A 19,088-nucleotide genomic window follows, 5' to 3' on the forward strand; every position below is an offset into this window, starting at 1 on the left:
AGTGGATGGGGCCCAGTTAGGGATCCATTGGGTCATTTTGACCAGAGGAGTAATCTCCTGAAAGAAATATTTTAAGAACATGCTTATGGCAGTGGTGAGCAGGATGGATTAAAGAGAACCTATAGGCAAAAAGGCCAGCAAGTTATCCATTGAGGTAATGTAGATATGAGGTGTTAAGTACTACCTGGATTGCCATTTTTACAAAGTAATAGGTTTGTTACTTCTGATATCATGCTATCTATACAGACTGTCTCAAAAGTCTTGGTGCAGTTATAAGCTTTAATAGGTTAAAACTACACTAAGACTTTTGGGATACCCTATATTTAGTGACATAAATGCATAATTTGCCGTAAATGGCAAATGGATCATCTTCCTGTTAGTGTGAAGGAGCTATAGGAGAAGAGATGGAAGATAATATTTATATGCCTATCTCTGTATGTATTCACACGTATGCACATACATACATACTCATATAGATTTCAGAAGAGTAGAGAGAAAAGAGGGCCAAGGACAGACTCACATTAAAAATTTGGGAAGAAGGTAAAAGTTCCTTTAGGAAACCATTAAGGAAAAGGGGGGAAAAAAGCAAAAAAGATTTTCAAGTCTTTCCTGTTTCAAGAATTTGTATGGTAAACTCAGAAGGGAAAGAGAATGATCTTAAATACACACACACACACACACACACAGACACACACACACACACACACACACCCCTAATATATAGGCTTCATATATCAGGATTAATCATTTAAAATTGAATTAATGAACAAACAAATTGGCCTGAAGTATAATATGGATAGCCGAAATTCTGGAGATCACAGAATATACAGTATAACTTCTGATAGATATGCTAGCAGACTGCTTTAGCTTTCTTTCAATGTGTAAGGCATAGTATGTTATATGAAATTAGGTCCATTAATTTATAAATATTTATACTTGGAAGTCTGGACAAATAAAATCTCCCAATAAGGAGGTACTTGGTAAACAAGTTTGTCCTCTACCACTTTTTCCCCTTGGATAATTGTAACATTGATTTTATGATAATGTAACATGCAAAATGAATTTTATTGGGTAATTACTTAATCATTAGAACCATTAAATAACCCCAAAATGTATCCCTATAACTTCTATAATTATTGCTGATATTTCTACCTAAAATTAAAAGCCTTGCTTTTAGAATCATACTTAATTTAATGTAATATTTTTATAGATCTTAGGATCATAGCTCTAGATTTGGAAAGGTTCTCCAAGGCCCTCTAATCTAACCCCTTCATTTTACAGGTGGAGAAACTGAGGTCCAGGAAGGACCTCAGTCACACAGGTAGTAAGATCACCGGTGGGATTTTAGTCTAGATCCTCTAATTATATAGCAAGTTTCCCCCCTGCCATTGGACCCCTTTGCCTCCTTTCTAAATGACATTAACCCTTAATACCAAACATTTCAATAGCTAATTGATTTAGAAGCCCAAATGAGAGTTATTTCCAAGTTTGAAAAGCATTCCCACACTGGGAAGCTTGCTTCTAATTCACCCTGTCAGGTAACAGCACCTGTGAAATACCTATATTATATTATATATATTTACACATTATAGATATCTATTATGTTATGTTATAACCTATATATTATACATAGTAGTACTTCAAATTTAGTGACCTTATTACCAATGGAAGGTAAAAAAAAAAAAACAATCACCATTGGTTGGAAAATGCCAAGTATTTGTTGCTGAAGTATATGTTCCATGATGTGGCTCCTATTTAGATGCTGTCTTTCCCCCACCTCACCCAGCACCACCTGCCATTTGTGATGGCCATGTGTTTCTTTTGACTTCAGCATTGTACTATTTAGTTAACTGATAGGAAGTTCACTATGATTCTGCAGTGTTTTAGGGAGAGAAAGCACACTGGGCCCAAGTTATCAATGAAGACACTATTTATTGGTTGATTAACAGTCAGGTTCTTTTCCCTTCCCAGGAGTTCATAAGTTTTATTGTTGAGCCAGATACAAACCTGGACCTCCTATGCTGGCATTCTGTTATGATTGATTATACCAGACTCAATAAACATTGACCCAACACCACTGATAAAAGTGAAAATGGTGGACTTCTACCCATACATGTGACTTTTATTAAACTGAGTACCTTTTGCCTAGAGATTGAATAGTTCAACAAACATTTATGAAGTGCTTGCTGCAAGTGAGGTACTGTGAGGAGATACAAAGGCAAAATCAGACAGTCTCTGCTCACAGAGAGCTCATATTCTTCTGGAGGGATGTAACATTTATGCAGATAAGTAAAAATAGGCATCTAAGGAAGGAGTGAGCATCAATTGCTTAGGGGAAAGGTAAGGTCTAGAAAGGATTAATTTCCATTGAACTTTGAAGGAAAATAAGAACTCTGAGAGGTGTAGTTGAAAATGGGGGTGAGGAGGGTTACTAGGACAGATGCATGCATTTAGGAAAAACAATGTTAAATTCAGAGAAGAGCTACTAATCTACAAACATGACTAGACTTCTATCCTTAAAAAAAAAAGCCTTCCTCCCTTAATTGTTATCCCCTCAAGCTATTATTCTATGTATCTGCTCTCTTTCTTAGCATACCTGCTACCAAGAAAGAAAAATAAAAACCCTCCTGCACTCATTGCCTCTTTAAGTGCCATTCTTCAGCATCTTGCAGTCTAATTTCTGACCCTGCCACTCTAGTTTAACTGCCCTCTCAAAGTTTAACAGTGATCTCTCAAATCCAATGGCCTCCTCGTATTCCTCATGTTTTTGGACCTCTCTGCAATATTTGATGGATATTGACCACCTTCTGCTCCTGGATACCCTCTCCTTATTTTTCGTGGCACTACTCTTTCCTGTTTCTTCCTTCTGGTATCTTATCATTCTCGGTTTCTTGCCAGACCATCTTCACTTCTCATTGGTATTCCCCAAGGCTGTGTCCCAGGCTTCTTTTCTCTTCTCTCTTTCTTAAGGATCTCCTCTTATCCCTAAGACTCACTTATCTCTATGTAGATGATTCAGTTTTACATATCAAGTCCTTCTCTTTCTTCTGATCTCTAGTACTGCATTATCACCAACTACCTGCTGAACATCACTAGATGTTCCATAGACATCTCAAGCTCACCATGTCCAAAACTCAACCCTCTTCCTAACTTTTCTGTTTATGTCAAGACACAACCATCTTCCCAGTTACTCAGAGTTCATAACTTTGGAGTCATAATTAACTCTTTCCCCTCCCTTGCTTTCTGCATTCAATCAGTTGCCAAATCTTGTCAATTCTTTTTCTATAAATCTTGCATCTGCTCCCCTTCTCTCCACTCACAAGGTCACCATTGTAATTCAGGTCCTTGTCACATTACCTGGACTACTATAGTAACCTCCTTATTGGGCTCTCCACCTCCAGTCTCTCCCCTCTTCATTCCATTCTCCACAAAGTTGCCAAATTGATATTCCAGGAACCCTGGTCTGACCGTATCACCCCCATGCTCAAGAAATTCTAGTGGCTACCTATTGCATCTAACATCATACAGTCCCCTCTTTAGGATTTTAAACACTTTGCAATCTGACCAGATTTATTCCCTGTTTCTCTGGCCTCCTGCATGCTAGCTTCCAGATAAAATTACTTACTTGTTCTCTACTATACACAATGACCCCTTCCCAGCCCACACGTTTACCCAAGCTATCCCCTATGTATAAATGCTCTTTCACTTCACTTCTACCTCTTGTAATCTCCTTTCATTGAAGTCCTAGTGCTGCCTCCTTCCTGGATGAACCTTTTCACAATTCCCTGCATTGTTGGAGATTTTCCTCACTTAAAATTGTCTTGCATTTACCTCGTATATATTTTATGTCTACTTACTAAGCTACATGTTTACCCACAGCAGAATGTAAGCTTCTTGAGGCAAGGGATTATTTGTGCCTTTTTTTGTCTTTGTAGCCCCAGTTCCTGGCATAGAGCCTGACATATATTAAGCCCATAATAAATACTTTTTGGAATTTCCAGTTAAGATAGTAATGGGAAGGATCATAGAGAAGCCCAGCTCTCCTATATAAACTCCAACAAATTTCTGAATACTATCCTAGAAAGGCCACTGATAAAGAAAAATGAAAAGATTCTTTAAGTGAGCTCCTCTATCCAATCCAGAACTGAATGAAAAAGATATCAAGAAACCAATGGAGGTGGGCAGGAGGCTTTCACCAGGTAAGCCATTGTGACCACAGATAAATGTGGAAGACAGTACAGCGAGGGAGAAAAGCCACTCCAGGGAAACCAACACAAGTTCCCACAAATGGTATCGGAACCACTCTGAGCCATGTGGTCACTTCCCAATGCAAATTATTAGTGACTTGAAGCTCCCATTCTGCTTTTTCAGAACAGAAGCAGAGACAGAGGTAGCCTTCCTAGATGACTCGGAAGAGAGACCAATAATGAAGGATCTGTCCATGCTTTTCTGAGAGCTTTGCAGAAGACAGAGACGATCCAGTGCATAGGCTCTAGTACAAAGTAGGCTATGAAGGAGGCCAAAGCCCAGTATCCCAATGGGACTTATCAAGACCATAGCAGAGGATAGAACTCCCAAATGGAATCATGTCAGGAGGAAAAAGTACAGCCAAGGTCAGAACCTCAGTGGCCAGTAAAGAGAGAGAAAGAAGCAAGCCAAGGATTGAGTCATCAAGCCTGATACCAGTCACCCCATCTAAATTAGCAAGGGCAGTAGGATAAATACTGCAGAAGGGACAAAACCAGGAGTAGGGAACCTGCAACCTCGAGGCCACATATGGCCTTCTAGGTCCTCAGGTGCAGCCTTTTGACTGAGTCCAAGTTTTACAGAATAAATCCTTTTATTAAGGGGATTTGTTCTGTGAAGTTTGAATTCAGTCAAAGGGCCACACGTGAGTACCTAGAGGGCCACATGTAACCTCAGGGTCACAGGTTCCCCATCCCTGGACAAGGCCAAACAAAGCCTACCCAACACATCTAAAATTCCAGAGGGCTTTGATCCAAGCACAAATTAGCAAACCAAGAAACAGAGCTGAAAATATGAGTAAATGGGGGAAAAAATGAAGAAATACCATGGATTAAGAGAAGTTCAAGACTTATATTCAGAAGAAAATAACTCCACAAAAACAAAAAGCAGGGCCTCAGAGGAAAAAGGAAAAAAAAAAAGCTTGCATACAAGGACCACACAAATAGCTAGAAAAAAATTAAAAAGAAAAATAAGAAATTAGAAATGATAAGTTCAGGAAGAAAAAATTGAAAGGAGACTAAACGACATAGAAAAATAGGTAGAAAGTCTTGCCCACGTAGTGTACTTCCTAAAAAAAAAAAAAGGAACAAGCAGACTCAATGACTATTAGATAAGAAATATTAAAACAGAGTCAAAAGATTGAAAAAAAAAACAAGAAAATGTTAGGAATCTGTAATCAAAAGCAACTAAATACAGATTGAGATCATTTAAGAGTCATTGTACTCCCTGAAAACCATGACAAAACAAAAAAACCTAAATAGCTTATTTCAAGGAATCATAAAAGGAAACTGCCTGCATCTATTAAAGTCAAAAGGCAAAGTGAACATGGAATGATTCTATCAGTTATCTCCTTAAAGAAACTACAAGCCCAAATCACCCAAGAACATTATAGTCAAAGTCGAGAGCATCTAAATTGAAGGAAAAAATACTATAAACAATCAGAAAGAGATCAAGTATGGAGCAAATATAGTCATAATCAAAGAATCACACATTAACTCATAAAAGAGAGAAAATCTTGTAATGCAGTATTTCACGCAGCAAAACATAAAGACTTACAGCCAACAATAACTTCCAGTGAAAAGGCCAGTTTCAACAAAACTATTATAGTTGGGAACCCCCAATATACCCCTTTTCAGACTTAGACATATCTAACAAAAAGATAAACATAAAGAAAAATCAAGGGCATGAATAGAATTTTAGATAAGTTACATATGTTAGATCTCTGGCAATTACTTAATGGAAATAGAAAATTAAACACACACACACATCCGCAATGCATGACACCTTTACAAATATTGAGCAAGGCCTTGGATGTGAAAACCTCAAAAACTTCCAAAAAGCATACCTATTAAAAACAACTTTTACTAGCAAGTAAGGCAATAAAACTTAAAATCAATAAAGTACCTTTGAATAAAGGATTCAAATTTAAAAGGGTATTAGATTTTTTAGTGGTAAACAATAAATCATAGACATAATAAAAAAAGAAAGAACTCACTAAAAATATTGGGAAAATTCCTAAAATCTAAAATAAATGAAAAAACAGAAGTTCTCAAAATAAGGGAGAAAATTGAAGAAAAAAAAGAATTAAAAAAGTAGGAGCTGGGTTCTTTTAATAACTAATAAAATGCATTAACTGTTAGCTATTATAATTTTAAGGCAGAGTTGGTAAAATCAAATTTCCACCACCAAAAATGAAAATTAACAACAAATGAAAAAGAGTTAAAGGAAATTATTAGAAACTATTTGACCTAATTATATACCTATAAAAATGTTATACTAAATAAAATGGATAAGTATTTTTAAAAATATAACCAGATTAAAAGAAATAGAAGTTGATTAACCCAGTCTCAGAAAAATAAATTCAATAAGATGTAAAGACCCCCCCCCAAAAAAATACCCCAGACCAAATGGATTTTAAAGTGAATTCAACCAAACATTCAAAGAATAATTAGTTCCAATATTATATAAATTATTTGCAAAAATAGGGGAAAGGGATTTTACCAAACTTCTTAAATGAGAGCTTTATGGTGCTAATGCCCAAACTTAAGAACAAAAAACAAAACGAAACTGTAAACAAATATCTCTAATGAATAGGGAAACTACATTGTGCTTAAAAAATCATATACAATAAAAAATACCCATAGTATATATGTATATTTGTGTACACATTTATACCCATAATATATATGCACTGAATAACCTAATACCAAAGAACATCAGTACAAAAGTATTAAATAAAATATTAGCAAATAGGTTATAACAGCATGTTTTTTTAAAAAAAAAATATACATTGTGACCAGGCTGGATTTATTCCAGTACTACATGACTGGTTCAATATTAGGAACACTATCAACAATATAGACTATATTAATAACAAAAATAGCCATTCGATAAATACATGGAAAATACTCCTTTATGTTATGGACATTAAAAAAGACTAGGAATAAAAAAAATTATAATATTAACTATAATAATAATGGCACTCTAAGATATGCAAAGTTCTTTACAAATATAATAATAATAATAGCTAGAATTTATATAGTACTTTAAGGTTTGCAAAGCCCTTTACATATATTTTATTTGATCCTTACAACAAACCTGGGAGGTAGGTGCTATTATTTTCCCCAATTTACAGATGAGGAAATTGAGGTAGACACAATTTAAGTAACTTGCCCAAGGTCAAGAAACTAGTTAAAGTGTCTGAGACCAGAAAAGAACACAGGTTATCCTGACTCATTTTCAGTGCCAACTAATTGCCTCTTGGTAGCTTACACCCTGAGATAGTATGATAAATATTTTCCATCTAAAACCAAGAGCTAATATTATCTCTAATATTAAAACTGTGGAGGACTTTCCAGTGAGGTCTGGGGGAAAACATTGATGGCTATTGTCACCACTATCATATGATACTGTTTTTCTAAAGCTAGATATGGCAATAATACAAAAAATAGAAATGGAGGGAATCACCATAGGGCAGGTATAAAATTATCCATTTTTTTATATGAGGGGTTTACTTGGAGTAGCCTAGAGAGTCAACTAAAATTGTTTTGAAACAATAACTTATATCAACAAAATATAAAATAAACTCACAAAAGTTATCAGCCTTCTTATATTACCAACACAATCCAGCAGGAAAAACAGATTTCATCTAAAGTAACTATAGAATTTATAATGTTTCTGAGAGTCCTGCTACCAAGACACCTAAGAATTTTATTTCTACTACTACAAAACTTTTTACACAAATAAAGACAGCCCTAAATAATGTAAGATAAATTAACTCTTCATGCAACTGCCATGCCAGTATAATAAAAATATACTGCATAAATTAATTTAAAGATTAAGTGCCATGCCAGTTAGACTACTAGTGGCTTACTTTCCAGAACTAGGAAGAAGTTTCTAGTCCTAGAAACAAAATTCCTATTCAAAAAAAAAAAAAAATCAAGAACCTAAAAGGAAATAATGGGGAAAAGTGGAAAGCAAATGGGTTTATAACAGTATCAGATCACAAACTAGACTACAAAACAGTAATGATAAAAACTATTTAGTGCTCATTTTAAAATAGAAAAATTGATCAGATTAGGTACACAAGACCCAGAAGCAATTAAAGATAATAACATAGTGTTTGATAAACCCAAGAATGTCAACTACTGGTATAAGAACTCACATTTGGTGAATAGCAAAGGGAAAGCTGGGAAGCATCCTGGAATAAATTTTGTTTAGACAATGACTTCTTAATATGGCCTCCATAGACCCCAAAGCATCTATGGACAGATCTCGGTGGGTCTGTGAACTTAGATGAAAGGGGGAAAAACACACATCTTTATTTTTACTAATTTTAGGTTAAATTTAGCATTTCTTCAATTAAATAAGTAAACATTATTCTGAAGAAGGAATTCATATGCTTCACCAGACTGCCAAAGGATTTCCATGACACAATAAAGGTTAAGAACACCTGATTTAGACCAGCATCTCACATCATATATCTAAATAAAATCCATGCTAGATGCTAGACCTAGATATAAAAGGTGACATCATAAACAAATTAGAGGAGAGAAGAAAATAACATTTCACAACTATGACTAGGGAAAGAATTCTTAATCAAATAGGGATAAAGGATGGAATAAGGGACCACAGGAGATAAAATGGACAGTTTTTTATTGTATAAAATTTAATTATTTCTTCTTGTACAAACATGCCATTCAGTTAGAATTTGAGAAGGGAAATAGTTAACAGGGAAAACTCTTTGTAGCAATTTTTTCTGTTTGAACATGGGATGGATAAGGATTAGCCCTGTGATGTCATTATTATAAGGAATTCTTTCTATCAATTAAGGTTGGTATAGTATTAGAAAATCGCCTAGAGCATGGAAAGGTTAAGGGACTTGCCCCATGTGTCAGAAGTCAGACTTTAACCCATATTTTCTTTACTTTGTGGCCAACTCTCTATCCACTATCCCACTTACTCTACCTTTCAATTTCCAGAAATCTGTTGTTTGAAAAATATAGGGGGAAATTGATACAAATCTATAATAAGAGCTATTCCCAGTAGAATAAGTGGTCAAAGCATATGAACCAGCAGTTCTTAGAAGCAAGCTATCAACAACAATATGAAAAAGTGTTCCATATCACTAATAGTAGAAATGCAAAATTATAAAAGCTCTGAAGTTCTGCCTTACACCTGTAAGATTGGCTGTGGAAAGAAGGGCATGCTATTACAATGTTGGTAGAGCTGTGAAGTGGTTCATGAATGAAGTAATCATCCTAGAAAACAATTTTAACAATACACAAAAGGTCGCTAAATTGTGTGTACCCTTTGACCCATTACTTTGATACCTCAAAAGATGATAGAGAGAACAAAGCCATGTGTACAAAGGTATTTATAACATCACTTTTTGTTATGGCAAAGAACTAGTAACAAAGTGGTTACCCATCAGTTAGGGAATGGTTGAACAAATTATAGTAGCTTAGCACATAGTAGGTGATTAATAAATGTTTATTATTGATATGTGAATATAGTGGAATATTATTGTACTATAAGTAATTATGAAAACAATAGATTCAAAGAAACCTAGTACAATTTGTACGAACTGATGCAGAGTGAGGTGAACAGAACCAGGAGAAGCATTTGTACAAAAACTGCAACATCAGAAGGGAAAACAAATAAATGAACAACCATGATTTCAGACCAAATACCATTGCAGAAGCCTGATGATAAGCCATGCTTCCTACCTCTTAGCATACAAGTGAAGGAATAGAAGTGCAGAGTGAGACAAATTTTCAGACCCAGCCAATGTGTGAATTTATTTTTATGACTAATTTGTTATGAAGAAGGACTTTTTGCTTTGGAAGAGTACTTAAATTGGAGTGATAATGATTTAAAAGGAAGGAAAAAAAGCATTAGTGAATAAAGCATGTGGAAGGGAATAATGGGAAATACCACTAGAAATGATAGATTGCAACCAGCATATGGTGGTAATTAAATGTCAGCCTAAAGAGTTTGAATTTTATTGTAAAGGCAGTAGGGAGCCACTGAAGGTTTGTAAGAAAAGTAGACTATTTGTCTTTGCTGATGTTACTTTACATTGTCTTAGAGAAGATGTTTTGGAGTTTTTTTAATGTCTTCAGCCTGAGGTTTCTTATTAGCTGTTGATGTCACATTTCAAGCAATTAGATTCCTTAAGATTTGCATTCCACAGAAGGGAGAGAGGGCCATATCAAGTGTTGGGCAGAAATTGAGGGTGAAGATTGTTGTGCAGGTTCTCAGAAGGTCTTGTAAAGCCTTTATATACCTAAGAGTTTGAAACTAGGAAAGTGGGTGTGCTACACCTTCTGTAAGAGTAAGTGGAAAGTATAGTATAATAAGTATAAGTAAGTATAGTGGAAAGAATGTTGTGCTTAGGGACAGAAGACCTGGACATTAAGCAAGTTAGTTAACCTCTCAGAATATTTTCTCATTTGTAAAATGGAGATATTACTAATATAATAAGATAACAATATTCCTTTATGAGGTAATTAAGAGGGAAAAAAACTTTAAACGTGGTACCTATTAATATAGTATATGTAATTGAGAGGCAACATGTTGTACTGGGTGAAGGACTGACTTTAGTGTCAGGAGATCTGTGTTCAAATCCTTTCTTTTTCTTTTTTTTTTTTAAAGATAACATTTATATAGTACTTTGTGGTTTGCAAAGTGCTTTACATATTTTAATTCATTTGATCCTTACAGCAACCCCCAAATTCCATCTTCATTACTTTAGGTCCTGTGCTCAAGCGGTGTCAAACTCAAAATAGAAAAAGGGGGCCACTAAATCTTACATAAGGATCCTTTGCAGGCATATTAACTTAGAAAACCACACATGAACATTACTTAGGATCTATTGTACTTTTATTTATTTTGTTAAATATCTCCCAATTACATTTAATCTAGTGTTCCACTGACTCAGAAGCTTTGCAGACAGCATCTGCTGGGCTGCATGTTTGATACCTTTGCTATGCTCTTTATAATGCTCTTCTAGTTCTGACATATCTTACCTCTTACACATATTAGTTCTGTGGCTGTTGGCCTAAGACTGTAAGTGACAGAGGAATTACCAAAATGCTTTAGTAGAGGAAGATTCCACAGTGGGGGTGAAATTGGAGATGAAATCACAAGTCCAGACGAAAATGCATCTTTTTTTTTTCTTTTTACCAAACCTCTATTTTCATTGGTATCAGGAACACCTGTTGAAGTATTCTATCAACAAAAATTAGCATGTGCTCTGCAACTTGACATTTTAGGAATTCTGAGGACATTTAGAAAATTTGGATAGGGCAGTGTATAAACAGTAAGTGTCAGAAGCAGGATTTGAATACATATCTTTCTGTCTGGGACCAGCTTTCCAACCAGAAAGTCATGCTGTCTGTCTGTCTGTCTCTCATAAAACCTATTTGTTACATGTAATATATTTGTATATGTAATAACATATTTAGATGGATAAATGAGATATATTAGTTATTATCTTAACAGTCTCTGGTACATAATAGACCCATAATACATGCTTATTGATTGAACATCTTTGTTGTTTTTCCTACCATGATACGCTGCCAATGTGTCTTCTTCAGCTGGATCTGGAAGGAACAAGCTTCCTTGGAATATCACTTTGCCATAGTTGTTGGGAGCGTTAAACAACCCTAGTCTAGACTCCACAAAGTATTTCCACAATGAGGCTGAAAGCCTTTTCTCCCTGTCTTTAAGTCAGTCAGTTAATGATGAATTTTCAAGCAGCCTGGTAAATGAAACCCCTAATTTTTATTAGACTGATACTTGTCTTTAGGCTGTTACCATGCTTCATAGCTTCTGAGGACAATGAATACCACTGAGCTATGTTCTATATGAATATATCACCACTGAAAGTAGGATAAGGCCCCATTTAATTTTCAGAGAGCATTTCCATTTTAATAATTTCAATAACTTTAAATTAAATTATGGATTTATGTTAAATTTTATAAAAAGGAGTGCTTCCCACAACAATGAGGTAGCAAGAAAAGCATTAAAATGGCATTACTGAGTTTATGTATAGCACAGGAAATGAGCAGTAGGGTCACAATTACAGGTGTGAACTCTATTAAAATAGTAATTTTTTAATAACATAAAATGACCACAATATTACCATTCAGCTAATTAAAGTAGATGGAAAGTAGCATAGCCGTATCAATCGACAGGAAGTCTAGAGTCCTTCAAAACTTTCTGAATGAATTGTTTCCATATTGATTACCTGAAATTTAAGTTAAATTTGGGGGGCTTAAGTATGCATAGATTGCATATGGAACTCCCTTCAAGGTTGAACCCTTAAAGGTTGTGGAAATAGCAGACTGTACCAAAGGATAGTGCTAGTGACCACTTATTAAACTTTTTGGTTGGAGAGGTGAATAGATCCAATTCTGTCTTGCATTGTTTCCTTAGTTTGAAGAACAGAGCATTTTGCTAAATCCTGGTGATAATAACTGCTCTTCATGTGACTATAAAATTTGCGAAGTACTTCATATAGATAACCTCATGTGAGCCTCACAACCACTCTGGGAGATAGATATTATAGGTACTATTATACTCATTTTACAGATGAGGAAACAGAGGATCATAGAGGTTAAATCACTTGCCAATGGTTCACTCATTCATTTAATTAAGATTTATTAAGCACCATGCTATGGGAAAGGTATCATGCTAGGTGCCAAGGATACCCAGACAAAACTGTGGTATGTGATTCTGTGGGGCGGGAAGCATTATAATATTTACACAGGTAAGTTACTACAAAGTATTTTCTTTGCAATGGGGCGAGAACGCCAATAACTGAGGGAATGGGAATATGGAAGAGATCCCATTGAGGAGGTGGCATCTGAGCAGTGCCTCAAAGGAACCAGGGATTCTAAGGGATAGAGGGGAGTTAGGAATGGGCCTAGCAAAGGCACACAGAGGGGGAGAATGGAATGTTGTGTATCTCATACAAATTAGTAAAATCAGACAAAAGCTTCTAACACAGATGTTTCTGACAATTCCAGGCTGTGGAAAGGAGGAGACAGTGGGCACTGCACCCCCCTCCTCCCTTTAGCAATCCACCAGTAAAATGTAAGCTCATTAAGGGCAGGAAATGTTTGCCTTTTTACATACAGTAACTACTACAGTATCTCACACTTGGTGCGATATTATGCTTAGTAAATATTTGTTGAGAGTCAAATTGAATGGAATCAGTTCAGGCCATAAAGAACATTATATTAGAGTAAAATTTATATACAGGCAAAGTAGGGTTCCATGTACAAGGCATGATTGGAGGTGTAAGTGCTATAAGGCCCTATCATCCCTGGATTATCAACCTTATTGGCTTGCAGTAGGAGACTACCATCCCTGAAAATGCCCCTCGGTTAGACAAAGAAAGGTCTACTGTCTCTCCAAGTCCACTGTTGAGATGCACCTATGGGACATGGTTCTTTCTTTCCTGGTAAGAGAAGAAGACAGTCTCTATGCTCCTATTAGCATATCAGCTTAGGTTAATTTAGCAAATCAATTCCAACCTTGGAAGGTACAGACAAGTCAGGTTATTAAGGGATCAAACCTAAGCCAGGAAAATTTAAGTTAGGCAGGTGTGTTGGGAGCACCAATATAGTATAGAAGTTGTATCCTCTCCTAGCTGCATGGTTTCTTTGTCCATTTCTGATATTTTATTCAACCTACACATCTAAATGTTGTGATTGGGATGTTGTGCCGAGCTGGTTTTTTCGTCTTCCTCCCTCTTCTAGTCTTTGATGTAATTGATTGATCTCTAGGTGGGGAAAGGAAGAAAGATACATGGTGAAATATAGGTGATTTAGAAAGAATATGTCAGTAACATTTATTTTTTATAAATAAACATTTTCCTTTTTTAAAAAGAGTGATGTTTTCGTGAAGTCACACTATTGTCGTAACATATGCCTGACTTTATGCAATAGGTGTATTTATCGAATGTCTGTAATAGGTTCATAGAACCACAGATCCAGAACTGGAAAGAGGTCTTAGAGGCCATGTTGTTCCACCCCCTTGTTTTACAGATAAGGAAAGTGAGGCCCAGGGCAGGTTAGTGACTTGTCACAACGAGGTGGGATTTGAATCCAGGTGATCTGACTCCAGAGCGAGTGCTGCTTCCACTGTACCAAACTATTAATCATATTATGTTTTCAGTGTCCTTAGGAAATCAGCTGTTAAAAGGAAATCATTATTTCAACTATTAAGTAGAAAATGTATCTTATAAGTGAATAATCATCCCCTAATTTATTGGTTTGATCTAATCGGATTTGTGTATAGTGGATTTTCATCAAGCTATCCCTATGTTAAATCTAGATAGAGCTATGGGCATTAACCCAGCAGCCTTTTGCTGTATTCTTTTATTATGTACATAATCTGATAACTGCTAGTCTTCTGACCAGGAAGGTGCCCCAATACTTGGCTACATGAGCTTTATTTTGATCTTCCCATAATCCTTTCTTTTATCCTTCAGACTTTATTGGGTCCTTCCTGTTAAGAGACCCTACTTTGCAAACTAATTATGACAAATATTGACACAGCATCTGTTTCCAAGTTTAAATTACCTTCTAGTCTATAGGAATTCATCTGGAAGGCATAATTGTGATAAAAAAATTTTTCCGCACATTAATGCAACTTGTGGGAAGCTTAAAAAAAATTGTAGCCAAGCTGTTGGGCACTATGGCTCAGTATCTGCTCATGTAACGGTGCTTACATAAATGTGTATGTCTGAGTGTGATTAGATGCATGTGAATGAATTAGAAAGATGGTGAGAGTCAGTTCTATCTACATTTAATATTAATAATAACTAGAATTTATATAGCATTTTATGATTTCCAAAGTACTTTATAAATATTGCCTCATTTGATCTTCATGACAAAGTGAGGAGTGTCAACAGGAAATCACAACTTCATAAAACATCCGTTGAAAGCTGGGTTTATAACAAGAGAAATGAACAGGCATGTGGAACCCTATGCAAGTGCAAAGAGTTCACAATCCAAACAGAAGCTTACAGGACCTAGGTCTTTTGACCCTAAGTTCAGGACTGTTTCTACTTTTCTACCCTGACTCTTTTCAGAAAAGGAGAATTAATGCTTGGAGCCTGATAAAGGCAGCTGAGCTCCACTTATGCTGGGACCTGTGTTACTAGACAGATATTTTTATGCCATGAACCCATATTTGTCTTAGGTCATTTCTGGGTGTGTTGTAAAGTTAGTTATCTCATTTATCCAGACTCAGAAAATGTGGAAAAGATGCCTTTAATCAACTCCCCGCATTATTATAGAAAATCCTGACCTGACACAGGAGCTGGCCTGAGCTTGCACACCTACCTCCTTTTTGCAGCTTGGCAGAGCGTCAACATCTGGTGTTACCCATATCATCTTAGGGCAGTGTTCCAGATGCTTGGGTTATTAAAGTCGAAGCAGTACTTGTAACACTGAAACAAACATTCAAAACAAACAAACAGGGTTTGTAGCAGTAATTTTGGTTAGTCAGGATGTCTTTCTGTTGCTAATTGTGCAACTTGTAAACGATATGAAATATTAGCTTTATGGTATTGGACCTCTTGTCATCAATACTTCCTTTCCCACAGTTTACTTGATGCATTCCCAAGCATACACCGATCATTTAGGGTTGTAAAGGTGCTAATCAGCAGCAGATGGATTAGGGTTATTTTTTTTTAGGTCTTGTTTCCACAATAGCCAATATAAAAGAGAAGTGACAGCAGAGTGTTTTTTCACCAATGTCTTATATAATAAGGTTACAGTAGAACAGTTTTATTTTTGTACCTCCTCAATAGCTTTGAGTATTTCTTTTAGTATCATATTGTAGGTCTAGGGTGATATTCCTGCCCAAAACTGAACTTCCCTAATTCCATCAAAGGACACCACTGCCCTCTCAGTCACTCAGGTGATTCCAAGACTCCCCAATCTCACCTCACTTAAGTTGCTCTATCCCCTTGTTTCTACTCTCAGACTGCTAAATGCACCCTTCCACCAGACCTACAAACACAGTGCCCTGGAGGAATTTTGGAACTCCTAGGTGGAGCTGTGGATAGAGCTTTGGACCTGGAGTCAGGAAAACCTGCATTCAAATTTGCCTACAGATGTTTACTAGCTGTGTGATCCTTAGGAAGTCTTTAATGGCTGTCTGCCTCAGTTTCCTCCTCTGTCAAATGGAGATAATAATGGCACCTGGCTCCCAGGGTTGTTGTGAGGATGCAGTGACACAGTATTTGTAAAATGCTTTGCAAACTGTAAGGCTGTATATAGACATTAGGTGCTGTCATCATCATTAGCCAAGGGCCAACCTATCATGGCGGGTAAGGCCCCACTGCATCTAGCTGGCCTGATATGCTGTTTTAGTTAGGCCATTTTCTAATCTGCCCTTGACTCCCCCACACCCACCAGTCTCTTGATTTGGGAATTGTAATCAAATCAACATTACCTCTGTTACTGAAAAACACATCTCCCCTCGCCTCCCTGTTGTCACACTCTCCATCCTGTAACTTCTCACATCAAAATGCCCTTCCCTGGCTACCATTCTGCTAAATTTGTTGTCTCCTCTAATCAGACTGAAATCTCCTGGAGGGCAGAGACTATCATTCTTTTGTATTTGTATCTGCTGCAGTGCTTAACACAATCCCTGAACTTGCTTGTTGTTTAGTATTTTTCAGTTGTCTGACTCTCCATGACCCCATTTGGGGTTTTCTTGGCAGAGATGCTGGAATAGTTTGCCATTTCTTCTCCAGGTCATTTTATAGATGAAGAAACTGAGGCAAACAGGGTTAAGTGACTTGCCCAGGGTCACATAGCTAGTAGGTGTCTGAAACCAGATTTGAACTCAGGAAGAAGAATCTTCCTGACTCCAGGCCCAGTGCTCTACCCACTGTGCTACCTACCTATCCTTGCTTGACCACCTTCTTAGTTATGGCTCTCTAGCGTGACCTGTGACAACATCCTCCTTTTTGATATCCGTGCTTTGAGTTTCTCCTCACTCCAACCCACCCTCCAGGCAGCCACTCCAGAGTGTGCTACTTAATAAATGCTCATTGATTGATACATAGCATGTTAAAAGCTGGAGTGCAATTTAAATAAAGCCAAATCTAAGACATTCATTTTGCATATGAATTGACCTAAAGAGAGGTGACTTCAGAGGTCAAACAGGTGGTTAGTATCAGAATTGGGATTAGCACCTAGATGTCTCCATTCCCAATTGCATCATATATTGAGAGATGGACGGGTCCTCAGAGATCATCTGGTCTCTAACTCTGGTAAGAAAACCAAGGCCCAGAGATATATAAGTGACTTGTCTAAGGTCACCAAGTCATAAGTAGAAGAAATGTTTCTTGAATCCAGTTGCTGCAATGGAAATTCTGTGCTTTTTCCAATCCACTATATCACTTCTTATTAAAAGAGTAGGCAAATTAAAAATCTCTGGAAATATACTAGCAATAACTTCATATTCTGTTACCTGCTACATGATAGAAAAGAAATAGCCACATTTTCTGTAACATATTCTTTATAGATTCATAGGGTGAGTGGTACAAGGGACCTTAGCCATCAGGTAGCCTAAGCCCCCATTTTACAGATGAAATAACTGATGCCTAAAGAAGGTAAAGTAAGTGATTTGCCTGTGGTCTCACCAGTGATAAGTGGCCCAGCCAGGTCTAGCCCAATTCCTCTCCCTCCAAACAAGTCTTATACTCTTTGTTCTATGCCTTGTGTGGTCACAGCTGACGTGTTTTGGAGCTCCTCTCCCCTTAGAGATTTCTCATTGTTTTTTACGCTATATTTAATGAGGATGATGTGGGAATTGTCTGCTCTTGCAAAGCCTTTTTCCCCCTACAATTTATCTTCACTATAACCCCAACCAATGGATTTGTGCTCCCTGAACATGTTTCAAAATGTCTTTCCTCCACAGCAATACCTCAGGAACTTTTTCAGTGTGATGCTTCAATCTGCAACATCCCCATTACAGCTCGACAAAGTGGGCTTGACTCTGTCGAAGCACACCATCTGTGAGTTCTCCCCGTTCTTTAAAAAAGGCGTGTTTGACTACAGCAGCCATGGAACTGGCTAGAGCGGAGCCCGAGCCCAGCGCAAACGCAGTGCCTTCCTTTAGCAAGACTCCACCTGAAATACAAAGAAAATCTTCATGCGACGGTCTCAGCCAAACTCTTCACAGCTGAAAACAGATATGCAACACTTCTTTCCTTTAACTTTTAACGTTTTTCCTGTTTAGTGCCTGTGTTTGGGAATAGAATGTTGTACCATTTGTTTCTACAAATTGTTGTTTCAATGGCAAGGTGCAGTCACTATTCAACCCCAGGGGAATACGGCTCCTTCCTACTGCTCAGACAATTCATTTCCATATGGCAAAATTACTTCACTTTGGCTTTTGCTCTCCAAATCTAGCTTATCATTTTAGAGAACCTGGGTAATATCTGATTTCCTTCTTTGCTAAGATGTATCCTCATTTCCCCTTCCATTAGATCATATTAGCATTTCTTCCCAAGAAAGACATTTTTAATTACTTGATTTTATTGTTTGTTTATTTTCCTCTGGACTGACAGCTTTTGTATAATACCCAGAAGTTGATGTTTACAAAGAATTTCATGTTCTGCAAGAGAATTTTAAGGCAAATCATGTCTCAAGTCTTCCGTGCTTGACTATTTGGATGTAATGTAAGCCGCATCACTTGATACAGGCATATATGAAACACATGCAGATAGGATATTCATTTGACCTTGTTTAGTCAAAATGTCTGTTTTCTAATTTCTTAGAATGTATCTTTCATGCACTCTCCGCTTT

General features: G+C 36.7%; 1 protein-coding gene across 2 annotated transcripts in view; it reads left to right on the plus strand.

The window, feature by feature from the left end:
* The window catches only part of KIF16B (kinesin family member 16B), a 370,094-nt gene extending 351,530 nt beyond the window's left edge, over nt 1–18,564 (plus strand). For both annotated transcript variants that reach the window (XM_027840333.1, XM_027840334.1), the window contains one exon: nt 18,199–18,564. In XM_027840333.1, coding sequence (XP_027696134.1) covers nt 18,199–18,357 — 159 coding nt within the window. In that variant the 3' untranslated portion in view covers nt 18,358–18,564. The remainder of the gene's footprint in view (nt 1–18,198) is intronic.
* The last annotated feature ends 524 nt before the right edge of the window (nt 18,565–19,088 follow it).

Source organism: Vombatus ursinus, unplaced genomic scaffold, assembly GCF_900497805.2.
Source record: "Vombatus ursinus unplaced genomic scaffold, bare-nosed wombat genome assembly UNPS02014841.1, whole genome shotgun sequence".
NCBI classification, from domain to species: Eukaryota; Metazoa; Chordata; class Mammalia; order Diprotodontia; family Vombatidae; genus Vombatus; species Vombatus ursinus.